Consider the following 14,858-nt stretch of genomic DNA (forward strand, 5'->3'; position numbering starts at 1 on the left):
TTCTCATCCTCAGTTTCATAGAATCGCTGAATTGTAGAATGGTTTGGGTTGGAAGGGACCTTAAAGCCTACCCAGTCCCCCCCCCCTGCCACGAGCAGGGACACCTACCCCCAGCCCAGGTGGCTCCAAGCCCCATCCAGCCTGGCCTTGGGCACTGCCAAGGATGGGGCACCCACAGCTGCTCTGGGCAGCCTGGGCCAGTGCCTCCCACCCTCACGGGGAAACAATTTCTTCCTTACAGCTGACCTAAATCTCCCCTCTCTCAGTGTGAAGCCATTCCCCCTTGTCCTATCACTACAGGCCCTGGTACAAAGCCCCCCCTCCAGCTTCCCTGTCAGCCCCTTTAGGCACTGGAAGATCTCCTTGGACCCTTCTCTTCTCCAGGCTGAACCACCCCAGCTCCCAGCCTCTCCCAGGAGAGATGCTCCAGCCTCTCATCACCTCCACAGTTTTTTCTGGACTCACTCCAACAGGTCCATGTCCTCCTTCTGTTGGGGGTCCAGAGCTAGGGCCACTAGCAGAGGCAAGACACCAGGTGAGTGACCACCAAGTGGTTCTTCAGAAAGACAAAAGCAGATGAGACAGGACGCTGTGTGCTAGAAAGCCTGAATCATCGCCACTGCCCAAACCTGCTATCTCTGCTGTAATGTAGGGACAGCTAAAGCAGTCCGGTAACGTAAAAAAAAAGTGTCTTTTTCCACTTACTGAAATAAATCTGCTCAGTTGTGACCCGAGGCCACGGCCACTTGGTAAACATTTCTGAGGTTTATACTGATGGTTGCATGGATTTTGCTTTCAGTGTTCAGAGCTGCAGTTCCTGCTCCAGCAGCAGAGGCAGTGTCACATCTGTGTTTCAGCTCCAAAAGGTTTCAGTCAAAGCTTTGAAGTTTTAGCAACTTCATCTGAACACTGATCAGCTGAGGTGCAGTCTACCCCGTTGCCCAGAAAACTCCATAGATAGTGCCAGTTCTGGAATAAATTTCCAAGTTTTCTCTGCCTGATCTGACTGCGCTGGAAGGGCACACTAAGACAGGCAAGTAAGCCTGAGTGGGGCTGAGACAGCACCGTGGGGCACAGCAGCTCAGGGCAGCACATGCAACCATCATCCTCCCTGCAGCAACAGCCACTCATCAGCTTTGCCATCACAGCAGAGAGCAGGCATTACTGCAGCTGACCACTACACATCACCAAAGAGCATGTTTGTGGGACCTGACTCGTTCTTGTAAGGGGACTTTAATCCACCCAGTAGTTGTGCCTGTTGCTCAAGCAGCCCACCAGAAAGGCAATAATTTAGAACAGAATATACAAGTGGTTTTACATGGAAACCTTTATTCTCATTGAGACTGTACATTCAAGTCGCACATACTTTTAAGTCTTTGATGGAGCTGGAGCACGGGATCACAACAGCCTGGTCTGTTTCAACAGTTCTAAGAGTTTATGCCTCAAAAGTAGCCAGGAAACTTGTGACTATTTCCTTCAACTTCGCTTCTGTCTGGTCAGAGATCTTCCCTTCGGTCCTGTTGAAAGAGTTTAGTTACACTTTTGATACAGGAATAGATACATAGTCAACCCCTAAGACAAAAAAAAAAAGCCATCTTAACAATGAACCTTCCGATTTCTAACAAAATTAGCAGATGAATTAACATGTTTCCATTTGATGCATAAAGCCATACACCTGATACTAACATAGCATCCCTTCTCCTAAAAAATTTCATCCTGTTTGAGAACAAAAGTTTGTCAACAAATACTTTAAGAACAGCTGTACGGATTTCAGCAACACTCTGCCTTCTACAGAGCTGTGCCTCAGGGGTGAAAGGCACATAATGTGATTCCTGACAGAAGTCAGGAGCAGTTTACAGGACTACAGAAATACTCAATCCCCAAAAGTCCATTCAGCAGCTGGGAAGGCAGTGAGCAGCACTTAATCCACATTACTGCGACAGCTTTAAGCTGTCAAAAATACAGGAACTGAGTAGATTAAGTGATTTCAGTATCAGATTAGAGGGAAGGTATGCAAGGAAGTTCATTATAAGCATCAGCTGGATTTCCTAAGTAAAAACTGGAAACATGAAGCTGAGCTCTGGATGGCAGTGCAAGGACAGCAGGAATGGCGATTTAGCCCTCAGTCCTGGTACAGGCATCTTAAGGCCTGATGTTCTAGGTCACACTAACAGTTCAGTGACCATTACCTGCACTCCAGCCATCAAGTCAATACCCTTGGGATGAAGTAAGATTGTACCTGATTGTGGAGAGGAGGGCCTGGTGCTGGCTCAGTACATGAGCTAGGAAAGCACTCTCAAATTTAGTGATTTTGCTGGGCTCCAGCTTGTCCAAGTGACCTCTTACACCAGCATAGATGACTGCAACCTGTTCCTCAATAGCCATGGGAACTGCAGGAAAGAAAGCATTCATGTCACTGGTAACTCTTGCAACAGGACACATTACTGCAGAGCCCTGCAAAGATCGATTGCACATCTGCAACACAGCTCAACTAAGTCTGCATTTACCATGTCCACAGAACAGGCATGAGAAATGCTGCCACAAACACCAGCCTCATTAGCACAAGAGACTGATGGGAAACACAGACCTGTTGCATCCGAGATACTTACCATACTGTCCTTGTTTGAGAAGCTCTGTCAGACGCACACCGCGGTTCAGCAGCTGTTGCGTGGCAGCATCCAGATCAGACCCAAACTGAGCAAAGGCAGCTACTTCACGATACTGAGCCAATTCCAGCTTCATGGTACCTGCCACCTACAACACAAGATACAGGTCTGACCAAATCCAACCACCTTTTAAATGAGTGTAGTAGTCTGCAGGTTATCTTCAGCTGACAGTTGTCACTATTCCGCTTTGCCTTGCATACCAGTCAAGCAAATCTCAAGAATGAGACAGATGAATATATGAATTTCAGCTTTTGCCTTTTAACATAGGCATGCTATTTCTCCCTCAAAATGGTGACAGTTGATAGTAAACCTCTCTAAATCCATATCTGAACTAAGAACTAAGAGCAAGTGGCTAACAATATTCTCTATTTCTAGTTAGACTAGCACCCACTTCAACAAACCTGAAACCTAACAGCCCTGCATCTTTTCCCTTCTTCCCTGCCTCTCTCAGCAGGCAATGGCATTATCAGAGATCCCCAAAGTCTGTACTAATTTTTAAGGAATCCAAAGCTTTATTCCCTCTATTTCACTCTTTAGAGTGAAACAGGTTAAAAAGCCTCAACACCACTCATCTCTAGTAAGAGAAGGAGCAGCACCTTCATGCTTACCTGCTTCATAGCCCTGGTCTGAGCAGCAGAACCTACACGGGACACAGACAGACCAACATTGATGGCTGGACGGATACCTTTGTAGAACAACTCAGTTTCCAAGAAAATCTGTGGGAGAAAATTATGTGTTATTATCTTGGTCAGAAGCCTGGAAGCCTCCTCAGAAACCTGCCAGTTAGTTACACAGAAGTACTGGCATGTGAAGAACTCCCACCTGTCCATCAGTGATGGAGATTACATTAGTTGGAATGTAAGCAGACACATCACCAGCCTGAGTTTCAATGACAGGCAAGGCGGTCAGAGAGCCACCTCCAAAGGTATCATTCATTTTGGCCGCTCTCTCCAGCAGGCGAGAGTGCAGGTAGAACACATCACCTGGGTAGGCTTCACGACCAGGTGGGCGACGCAGCAACAGAGACATCTGACGATAAGCAACAGCCTGCATGGTATAAAGAAAGGTTTCAGAATTCAGTAGCTCATTTGAAATTCTGAATTTCTAAACTTGAGGTGATCTTACAACTACAAACACCAATGTTAGGTTATAAGGCCTATAAACAGTGTTTTCTGACCTGTTTGGATAAGTCATCATAGATTATTAATGCATGTTTTCCATTGTCTCTGAAGTATTCCCCCATGGAGCAGCCTGAATAGGGAGCCAGATACTGAAGGGGTGCTGCATCAGATGCTGTGGCAGACACCACAATAGTGTACTTCATGGCATCTGGAAAGAATTGGGAGACAAACACCACTGAGTACACTACCTCATCATGCCTGTAATCAACAAATACAATGCACACGTGAAGTACTAGTTGCTGGTACAAGCCCAGGCAGCATCACTACATTGTTACAGGAAATGACCCCTGTACTAGATTAACATGTCCAGTAGCTCAATTAACTCAAGAAGTTTCAAAAACAAGTTCACAGCAGCTAACGTGTAACACTTGTAGACTATTCTACCATTTAAAATTAAGTTTAAACTTCCACTAAGACACAGTCTGGTTCTGGAAGTAACTCAGCCTGGAAGTCCATAGCTTCCTGGCTGCTGCAAGGCAGTGTTGTTTTATAGCCCCAAATTGTAATTAAAATGTGGGGGTATATTCCTGCTAGGTATGACTCTGCTTGACCAGCAGGCAAGAGGTAAGGTGCCTTCTCCAGCAAGCTCTGCTGGATATGCAGCCTTGGTCAATGAGATCACTTTCTGAAAAGGTGCTATCATTTAATCCCTTATGTTTGGGCAGTAAAGTCTCTCCACTCAATCTGCAACTGCCATTCACACTGACTTGCATACATATGAAAGGAATGCCAAGTCCATAAATACTTGTAGATCACAGCTTGTCATCAGGCCTGCCTGACTGCCAAGAGGAAGCTCTCAACTCTGCTGAAAAAAAAAAAAAAAAAAAAGAACCAAAAACACACAGGCTGACTTTTCCAGAAAAAAAATCAGCCATTTTGGGACCTCATACTAGTCTTCTAATGTGACGTAGCAAAAAGAATGGGTTTTTTCCCCCCAGATACCTGAAAGATTTCTTGTCCACAAAAGCAAGTAGTTCATTCATTTAATAATAGTTCTGTCTATACTCGCAGCTAGAGAGGTCACAGTAGTATTCAGCATTATCAGAAGAACAGGATGTCACTAGTTGCCAGGCTCAACCATCTCCAGAAATCTGTACCTGCATCAGTGAGCCTCTTCACCAGCTGAGCAACAGTAGATCTCTTCTGGCCAATTGCAACATAGATACAGTACAGCTTCTTTTTCTCATCTGTTCCATCATTAAATCGTTTCTGATTGATAATTGTGTCAATTGCAATTGACGTTTTCCTGCATAACACAAGTTGGTAAGTTAAGCTGCCTGCTGTTCTCCCAACATCTACAGTTTTGTGTTCAGCTTTGTGCATCAGCACATGCTGTGCGCAACTCTTTAAGGAAAGATGTTTAGCTTGGGCATTTAACTCACCCAGTCTGCCTGTCACCAATGATGAGCTCACGCTGGCCACGACCAATTGGCACCAAGCTGTCCACAGCCTTAATACCAGTCTGCATAGGTTCACGCACAGAGATTCTGGGAATGATCCCAGGGGCCTTTAAGCCAACTCTCCTACGCATCTTAGATGTAACAGGACCCTTCAAAGAGGGGAAAACAACTGTTGCATTCTGTATCACATAGCTATGAGCAGAGGCAGTAAACACCTAAGCTACACTTACCTTTCCATCAATCGGATTGCCCAGGGCATCTACAACACGGCCCAGCAGCTCTTCCCCAACTGGAACATCCACAATGGCACCAGTCCTCTTCACAACATCCCCTTCCTTGATCAGTCTGTCATTACCAAACACAACAACACCAACATTGTCGGGCTCCAAATTCAAGGACATACCCTAGGACAAAGATCACATTACCCTGAGAAAACCCAAACCAACATTTATGAAATTTTTGACAGTTTAATGCCAATGTGATTATGTTAAATGTTCTACACTGTAGAATAATGTACTGCAATCTTATTTGTAAGAACAGTCAACATTCTGCTTTTAGGCACACTGAGTGTATACTTTTCCATACTAGTTAGAGCACCTGCCTAAGCCTTCAGCTTAGTACAGAGACTGCAGTCTACCATTTCAGTCATTTATCTCTCTAAAAAGAATGGAAAAGATAAGCAGGGTTCAGATGCAACACTTCTCCTTTGCCTAGGAGTTGGACAAGGGAAAAGCACTGGCTTCTTCTCTGTCTAAAGCCAGTTAGATTATTAAAAATACTGGAAGAGTTGTTGCAGTACTCAGAATAGTCAGACGTTTTTTTAACTCTAGCCTACTCTTAGGGCTGTATGAAGTCAGCTAACTGCACACAGTATTGAAGCACAGAGGCTATTACTCAACAGTAATCAGAAAAGCCAGCCTGAAACCAAAGAAAACAAAATCCAATGCCAGATCAGTTCTTACACAAATAAGCTCAATGTTGGCCAAGAATCAGATACAGATACTGAAAGTGTTGTGTTACAAATTCAAAGAATATTTGCTTTTTGCAGTATTACTTCAACCAGCTGATGCATATTAAAGTTGCAATGAATCCTGTAGAAGGTACCATACAGGTACCCCCAAGCAGTCTCATGCTCTCCTTAAAAACAGTCATCTTTATTTCCAAGCTAACCAAGCTGTTTTAATGAAAGCTTACCTTCAGTCCAGAAGAGAATTCAACCATCTCTTCTGCTTGGACATTTCTTAGGCCGTACACACGGGCAATACCATCACCAATTGAGAGCACGCGGCCAGTCTCCTCAAGTTCAGCAGAGGTGTCAGCTCCCAAAATACGTTCCTCAAGAATAGAGGACACTTCAGCAGTACCTGGAAAGACAGGTTTCAAACCAGATCTAGCACATTAAGGCACAGAATTAATTTGGTAAGCTTGTCTTGAATTCACAAGCCAAGGTACCCTTTCTCAGGTATGCCACAAGGTCTAGGCAGCAACACTCTTCCTTACATAGGATGCATCAGATAAATAACAGCTTCTGTATTCACAGACAGTAAAAGCAGCTTCAACTCATCATTATGAGCCAGCATCAATCAAAACACTGATGCCTGTTTAGTTACCAATTTTCTTCATTATGTCCTGTGCTATTAGCAATCTCTACCTCTAGAAAGCAATCAGATTAAGTAATTAGCCTTAGCTCAGAAAGAACAGACTTGCTAGCTCTGCTTGCTGAGCATTTACTTTACTGGAGGCATCAAAACACCCTGTCAACTGATTTGTAATCCAAAATCCAAATATGTTTAAAGGAACTCCATACACTTAAGGAACAAGTTGTTCAATATAAGCTGTAAAAGTACATTCACCATCTTCCTCAAATTTGTTTGGCAGCGTACCTCCAACAAATTTTTCTTTCCTCAGCTAGGTAACAGTAAATACTGTGAAACTATTATTTCCCAATAGTAACTTTAATCACCCTAAACCACTTCAAATTGTATGTGAACCACTACCAAAAATACAGCTGTGCAGTGCCACTGCCTCCCCTGAACACCAAGATACTGGCAGCAAAAAAGTTATCCTCAAGGACACAAGGTCAAACCCCACCAGGCCTGGCGAAGTCATCTGCTCCCTCATACTCATACAAACAAGAAAGGGAAACTGGAATTTGAGGTCTGGTTTTTCAAATAATTCTGCAGGAGTTGAAGAGGTAATCAAATCCTCATGAAGCATGTAAACTGTGTAAGCCAACTAATGTGACCACTCCTTTCTTTTGGGCATAATCAGAATATTTATTAGAGTGACATCTCCTGGATGTGACTATGTAACATATAGTTCAGTTAAATACTATCAGTAATGTCCTCAAGCATTTTGTTAACTGACACACTCACCCCCTCACACACCAAATTCCTTTTTGTCTCATGGAGCAAGTTCTTAAACCACACTTTTACATGAAGACCTTTCTCAGACTCACCAGTTTTCTGAAAGCATGTTTTGGAGGCATGGATGTTTCTTGTAGCAACAAAAGCTGCACCCAGGGTGTTTCTGGAATTCTAAAATAAGTAATTTTTTCAGTAACAGTGAGATTTTTTCAATCATTCATAAAAAAAAGTTGAGATAACACACAAGGTTTTCATCATGAGCTTATACATTTAATGCATCTCAGTTTTGAGGCGCCTCATGCACAAGTTGTAGTTATGGACCCACATCCAGCACAACCAAAGACAGAAGGTAAAAGAGATTGCTTTACATTTACTTGCTGCATTTTTCTGCATTGCACTGATGTCACCATCACAGCACTGCAGCAGCTCCCAAAGCAGCACCTCCGCTCCTTTGCCACTTTTGTACTGAACACCAAAAGCTTAAGGCATGGAAGAAATCAGTGCACCCCTCACGGTTCTGCACAAGGGAGAAATAAGATTGTGTTTTCTAAAGACTGTCCTTTCTAAGAAAAATCTAACTCCAAAATGTCTTTAGCTATGACTAGAACACACGCTTACAGAAACAAATAAAAAATCTGTGATAATGAAAGCGTTAAAGTATTATAATCCTATATCCCAAGCAAAACTGCCAGTGCAGTCTTATGCAGCGTTAACGCTACTTCTCTATCAGCCTAGGCAGGCCTCTGCTCCGTTCACCTTCACAAGGGACACCGGCCAGGAACGGATCCTGACAGAACTTTTTGCACCCTCGCTCTCCCCACAAACACAGGGGGAAAAGCGTCTCGCAGCTCAAATCCCTAACCCTAACTGAGATCTAGCGGCTTTCAGGCATTAACCTGAACCCCAACACTGCCAATCTACATCCCCGGGGAAAGACACATCGTCCCCGAGACCACCACCCAGGAGGGAGGTGACGGGACCCTCGCCCTCTCTCCAGGAGCCGGGCCCACAGTCACCCAGCGCTGAGCGAGCTCCCCTCACACACGCCGCCCCAGTCTCCCGAAAGCGGGAGGCCGCGGCCCCTCAATGTCACCGCGGCCACCAAGATGGCGGCGGCGCCCGCCCGTCCGCCCACCCCTCCCCGTTCGACCTAGGGAGGGAAAAGCACGCTCACCAGGCCAGCCTGCTGCGGCAGGGAGCGGGCGAGGGCGGCAACCACACGGGCGGAGAGCATAGCGGCAGCAGTGACGGACGGCTCCTCCAGAGAAGACTTTAAACTGAAGGGTGGCGGCTGCCAGTACCACACTCTCTCCACAAAATGGCAGCAGCGCACTCCGCCCCTTTTGGCGGCGAGAACCACGCCCGCGGGGCGGGGCGAGACCCGGAAGTGCTTCTCCCTGCTCCCCTCAGATGTTGTACCGCCTTTCCCTGCCCTACGCCCCTGAGCGAGTATGTTTCTATACATATGTACATATAATATAGTTAAAAAAAAAAACAAACTTGAAATGCGGCTTTTAGAAAAATACTCCGTTGTGGTGGGTGCCCTTGAAATGGCCCTCGCGGGCGGAAGGGGCGGAGAGCGGTGACGGGGCGTGAGGTGGAGGAAGGCAGGTGTGAGAGCCGTGGGGCAGCTTGAGGCTGGCGGGCAGGGGTTAGGGGAGCAGGGCAGGAGCGTGAGGGGCTGTGAGGCAGAGGGCAGTGGTGTGGGGCAGGTGGTGGTTGGGGGGTGTCCCTGCGGTTGTGGGAGCTGTGGGTGCTCATGCTCCGGTCTGTTAGCTGCTGCTGGTGGCAGAAGGGGGGCGCGGCGGAGAGGTGCTGGCATTTCCCCTGTGCTCTGGAAATGGGTAAAAGAGATGCTATGTGCAGCGCCTTGTTGGTTTCTGTTACTGTAGAGGAGCTTAAATTTTTTAGCCAATCTGCTGATGGTATGTGAAACTCAGGCCTCGCAGGTGCTGTCAGGTGTGACAGTGACAGGACAGCAGCACCACAAGCTGAGGACAACCTCACTGCAAGAGGCAGTCGTGCTTAGAGGGGTCTCTCTCTTGTCATGATCTGTCTGCTAAGCCCTAACCCTGCGGGGACAGTGTGCTTTGCAACAAGACCCATACGTGAGATATAGGATTTAGTCTGTGAGAGAGACAGTGCTGCAACTCAGGCAGGCACAGTGTGATCATGTCCCCATGGTAATCCAGAGAGGTTAGTAAAGCATATAGCCCAGCAGACCCTTCTGGGAATTGAAAAGGTTACATGAAAAATCCTCAACCCTTTTGGCATGTGTTGCATCCAACATGATGCTTCAGCAACTTTTTGATACCAGTGATATCAGAAGTTCAATGTATAACCTTAGTATACATGTAACCTTAGTATAATTATTAGACTGTAATCAAGAAGCCCTTGCATCAGTGTAGAAGAATGGCTGCAGAAGCGTGGCTTTAGAATCTCTGAAGATCTGCACAATCCAGGCCTGGTATTAGAATAGGCCTGTAATCAGAATTGTGCTGAAGTTGCTGTGCTGAAGTAAACAAGAAAGGTAGCCTTGAGCTATTCTTGAATCCTGAGACCAAGTAATTATGTTGTGCCAACAGGCCGTGGCTGTAACAAGCTACAGCTGCTGGGAAAGCAGGTGCAGGGCCAAGAAAGATAGGGAGCAGTATGGGAAAATAGGGAGTAACAAACTACAAGGCTGAAGCACAGCAACACAATTAGCTACGTGGATAGAATGCTTTAGTCATGATAATTAGGGGTGTGAGAACCGCGCGCGTTTAGAGACTAATAGCCAATTATATTTCTGCTTTACGAATATGCATGTGTATCGGTTCTATATAAGTAGTGTTAGAAACTAATAAAGTGGAGCAAGATGCATAACTCATATTGAGCGTCTTCTTGACTCTGGCGAACCCTTCTTCCAACATTTGGCACCCGAACCATGGGAAAGCTGGAAATAGCTGGAAAAACTCTGCCTTTGCATTGTAACGGTGGGCTTTGCGAATTGAGAGTCGCCGAGAGGAGTTCGAGCAGGAAGGCGTCCGTAAGGAGTAAAGACGTCTGAATCCGGCAGTGAGCTCCTGCACGGACCTGCACCGGTAAGACCGTTTTTGCCTCGATAATGGAAAGGGAGGCGGCACTCATGCTATTAACTGATATTCTTGCTAAGCGAGAGGCTAGCGTGAGCACAAAGAAGCTCCATGAGCTCTGTAGGTGGGCGAATGAAAAAGGACACTTAAAAGACCTGCAATTGATGTTTAGTGTGACTGAGTGGCGAGAGATCGGGGATTCCCTTTGCGATGCGATCCTTAGCGGCAGCAAGTTGGCCAAGGACTTGGGGACTACCTGGCGGGAGGTCATGAACCATTTACGATCAATGGTTGTGGAGAAAAAAATGGCTATGGCTGCCTCAGACCTCCTCGGTTGGGAAACCGAGTCGGAGTCTACCCGATTATTTGGTCTAGGCGCTCCGTCTGCAAAAGGCATAATTGTGCCTATTAAAAAGTCTGCGACAGAGCTCTTACAGCCGACACCGTCTCCGGAGGGTGCCGCTGCAATGGGTGCTCCACGCCGACCTGAAAGCTACCGAGAGCCACCCCCCCTGCTAGATGAGGACGAGGGTACTAGAGTGGGTCCGAGCACGCCTCTGAATGAGAGCGCAGAGTCTGATAAAGAAAATGAGCCCACCCCAGCTGCACCTGCCCCGATACCCCATCCCCGAACAAAACCGTCCAACCGGACTCTAAATCGCTTGCAGCAGCAATTGAACAAATGTCATCTGCCAACTGCCGGTCGTGATCTTCAGATCCTGACCCAGGAAAGCGTTTTCCTCCACCCTGCCGCTCCCCAAAGTCATCGGTCTGGGGTTATAAGAGACGCTATATTGGAGAGAGAGTGGCAGGCTGCTTCTGCTGTTGCATGTCCAGTGCGGACCACCTCTTTACCAGATGGTTCAGCAGCCGCAGCGTGGAAACCTTTTGATTGGAAGTTTATGCAGCAGCTACGACAAGCCGTTACACCATATGGATTACAATCTGAACCAGCCAAGCACCTGCTGAATTATTTGTTTGACTCTGAAATCATGACACCCAGTGACTGTACTTCGCTAGCCAGATTGCTTCTTACACCAGTACGGTTCCCCGTGCCCCGCCAGCATGCTGTGCCATACCCCGCAGCTTCCCCCGCTCGCCCGCCCACCCACCGCCACGGATCCCCCCAGCTGCTGGCGAAAAGTGGAGTCCAGAGTTCGGTGTAGAGCTGCAGATCGCACCCCCGCCGGTGGTAACACCGCGTGGAGTAAATCGCGGCAGGGCTCTCCGCTAAATTCCTCTCTGTGAGGGCGGGGGGGGGGGCACTACGGAAGGCCGCGACGAGTAAATCGCGGCAGGGCTTCTCCGCGCTGATATCCTTTCTGTGAAAGGGGAGAGCTCTGAGAAGACCGCGATGGAATTAGATGCGGCAATTAAACTGTTAACTGACATCCTCCTTGGGAGAGGGGAGGGCGTTAAAGAGACAGAAGTGGAGACCTTAGTTCACTGGGCACGGAAAAAAAAAAAACCAAAACAAAAAAAAAACCAGTAGCGGCGGCACCCATAGAAGCGTTGGGGAGAGATGTGGTAGAAAAGCCAGTAGAGCAGAAAGGTGATTCACCTAAGCCTTCTCTCTTGGCTACGCTTTTCGGAGTTGGGTATACTCGTCCTATGAAGGGTATGTCCGCCCCTGCGTGTTCAACAGTGCCGGAGCTTTCAAGTAAGACAGCGGACAAACCGAAAGTTACTCCTCGAGAGCCTGCGGTACTGAGCCGAACCCGGAAAAGGCGGCCGAGCCCCCCCAGGAGGGCGGGGCAGCGAGTCCTGCTGCACCAATCACGTCAGGGCTGGCAGAAGCGCCGTGCGGTGACGTATCCTCCTCATCCTGAAACGTCATCGGACGGGTTTGAGGAAGAAGGCGGGGAGAAACCTTGTGATAACAATACAGAGAAATCCTTACAGGAGGTAATAGATAAATTAAGAAAACTGGAAAAGCGAGTTATAATGAACCTGCCTACTACTTCAATACCTGTAATTCCTCCAGTTAGCCCAACTACCCCACCGACGCTGAACTCGAGAAAAGATCCAATTCTACAGTGTTGGTCTGGTGTTATTCATAATGCTATTTTGGAGGGTGATTGGCAGCTGACCAGCTCGTTAGCTTGTCCAGTACTGATTAATAGCCTTGATGCACATAATTGGGACATGATTTATGGAAGGTTAATGTTCAGATGTTAGCAATGGCAGTGTTGCAACCTGCTCTTCCACCTTTTATGATGATCCCTCAGATTTGGCAAATTGTTGTGATAGACTTGAAAGACTGGTTTTTTTTCACGATTCCCTTACACCCTGATGACACACAAAGAGACTCACTAACGATGATTTGCATCCGTTCCGATCCAAGTTGCATGGCACCGAAGTCAACAGTCCTCGAACTTGTTCACCAGAACAGCGGGCTGCCCTAGAAGTTGTGTCCCGCAAGATTCAGACTGGCTGGTGTGGTCGCTGTATGGCGAATTATCCGTTATCTTTTTTGGTTTGTAATGTTGCCACTTCACCTTTTGCCCTTATTTTACAATGACAAAAGAAAAAGGGGGAAAATACGGTGATCGTTTTAGAGTGGTTGTTTTTGCCATTGCAACCCAGACATCGTATTTTAAGTCACCCTGAAGCAGTAGCGGCCTTGGTGAGAAAAGGAAGAGACAGGATTCTTGAAATTGATGGGACTGAACCGGCAGATATCAGTATTCCAGTCCATGGTGATGATTATGAATGGCTTCTGAGACATTCAACAGCCATACAGAAAGCCTTGATGGGTTATACAGATGTTGTACACAACAACCGGCCAAAAGGACCTCTCTGGAAGATGTTGGAACATTATCAGTGGATTGTGAGACTGTTACGCTCAAAAAGACCAGTTGACAGGGCAATGGTGTTTACAGATGCAGGACAAAAGATGAAGAAGGCTGCGTGTGTTTGGCAATCCAATAATCAGTGGCAGAAACAAGTGATCACCGGTGAACCACCGGACAACCTTCAAACCTTAGAACTGAAAGCAGTTGTTGAAAGGGCAAACCGTACCCTGAAGGATTATCTTCAGAGACAGAAAGTATCGCAGGACATCGATGTAACTAAACGGTTGACTAAGGTGTTGTTTACCTTAAACTATCTCTCCCTTACGGAGGATAGAGAGGGACCACCTGTTGTTGTACATCACCAAACAGCGCGAGGGAACCAAACAACTACAGTTCCTGGTTTGAATGTTCTGTAATAAAAATATGGCTTCAGGCGTATGGGAAGGACCTAATCCGGTGTTATTTATCGATAGAGGTTATTTTTGTATCTCCACAGATAAAGGACCTATATGGGTCCCTAGCAACTTTGTGCGACCTGTATGTCAAGATCAGAAGACGGAAGAGAAGACTCAGAGCGAGCAGACAGAATAAACTGTCTATGTTGTAAGGGATGTAACCCGCGGGTATTGTGCCAATGTATGCTATGTGGGGTAAAACGGTTCTGTAAGCCAAAGCTTAAATGTTAATGATGTAAAGAGTGTATGTGTTTGATTAGTAACCGGGCATGAAGCAAGAGAAAGCATACGACTAGTGTAATACCATGCTGATTGGAGACAGCATACATCATCAGAATCCGTGAAAGCACAGATTTGTGGGGTGGAATGAAAAAAAAAAAAACAAAGGTGGAAATTGTAAGACTAAACATGTTTAAGTGGTGGTCTTGGTTTACGGTCTTGATGAATTTTTTACCCATTGGCCAAAGTATTTTTGACATATTGCCTAGAACAAACATATGGGTGACATGGGCAAATATCAGGGGGTAACAGACTTTTGTTTAAGTCTGCAACAGGCAGACAACCTTTTTAGAACTTGTTTAATTGGTATTCCCCTGCAAGAGAATGAAACAAATTTTGATGGTTTTTGGAATGTTAAAGCAGTGGATCTGACTTCCAATCAGAATGGTACATGTATGACTCCAAATGGGCAATTTGTTTGGCCTTCTATGCGTAATGCAGCGTGGCAGAAGACGGTTATTGAGAATTTGAATCGACTATATCATTTGCCATTGCAGGAGTTAGAGCTGTAAGAAACTATGGACTAGGGTATTGTTTATTAAGATTTATGTTAAGCCCAATGTAAAGATTAGGCAACAAAAGATAAGATCACCGCCAGGTGTCCAGGATGCTTGTGAAAGATAAGATCACCGCCAGGTGTCC

The 14,858-nt window shown here is 46.3% G+C and overlaps 1 protein-coding gene across 1 annotated transcript; it reads right to left on the minus strand.

The window, feature by feature from the left end:
• Positions 1–1,309: 1,309 nt before the first annotated feature.
• LOC119140614 (ATP synthase subunit alpha, mitochondrial-like) lies at positions 1,310–9,093 on the minus strand. The gene is made up of 12 exons (XM_037372097.1): positions 8,788–9,093; positions 7,706–7,784; positions 6,442–6,611; positions 5,478–5,651; positions 5,230–5,396; positions 4,945–5,093; positions 3,844–3,995; positions 3,489–3,713; positions 3,275–3,382; positions 2,610–2,754; positions 2,240–2,390; positions 1,310–1,517 (listed from the first exon to the last, which is right to left on the minus strand). The coding sequence occupies exons 1-12, from the start codon at positions 9,076–9,078 to the stop codon at positions 1,436–1,438; spliced, it is 1,893 nt and encodes a 630-aa protein (XP_037227994.1). The 5' UTR covers positions 9,079–9,093; the 3' UTR covers positions 1,310–1,435.
• Positions 9,094–14,858: the final 5,765 nt, after the last annotated feature.

The sequence above is a fragment of the Falco rusticolus genome, chromosome W (genome assembly GCF_015220075.1).
Source record: "Falco rusticolus isolate bFalRus1 chromosome W, bFalRus1.pri, whole genome shotgun sequence".
Lineage (NCBI taxonomy): Eukaryota > Metazoa > Chordata > Aves > Falconiformes > Falconidae > Falco > Falco rusticolus.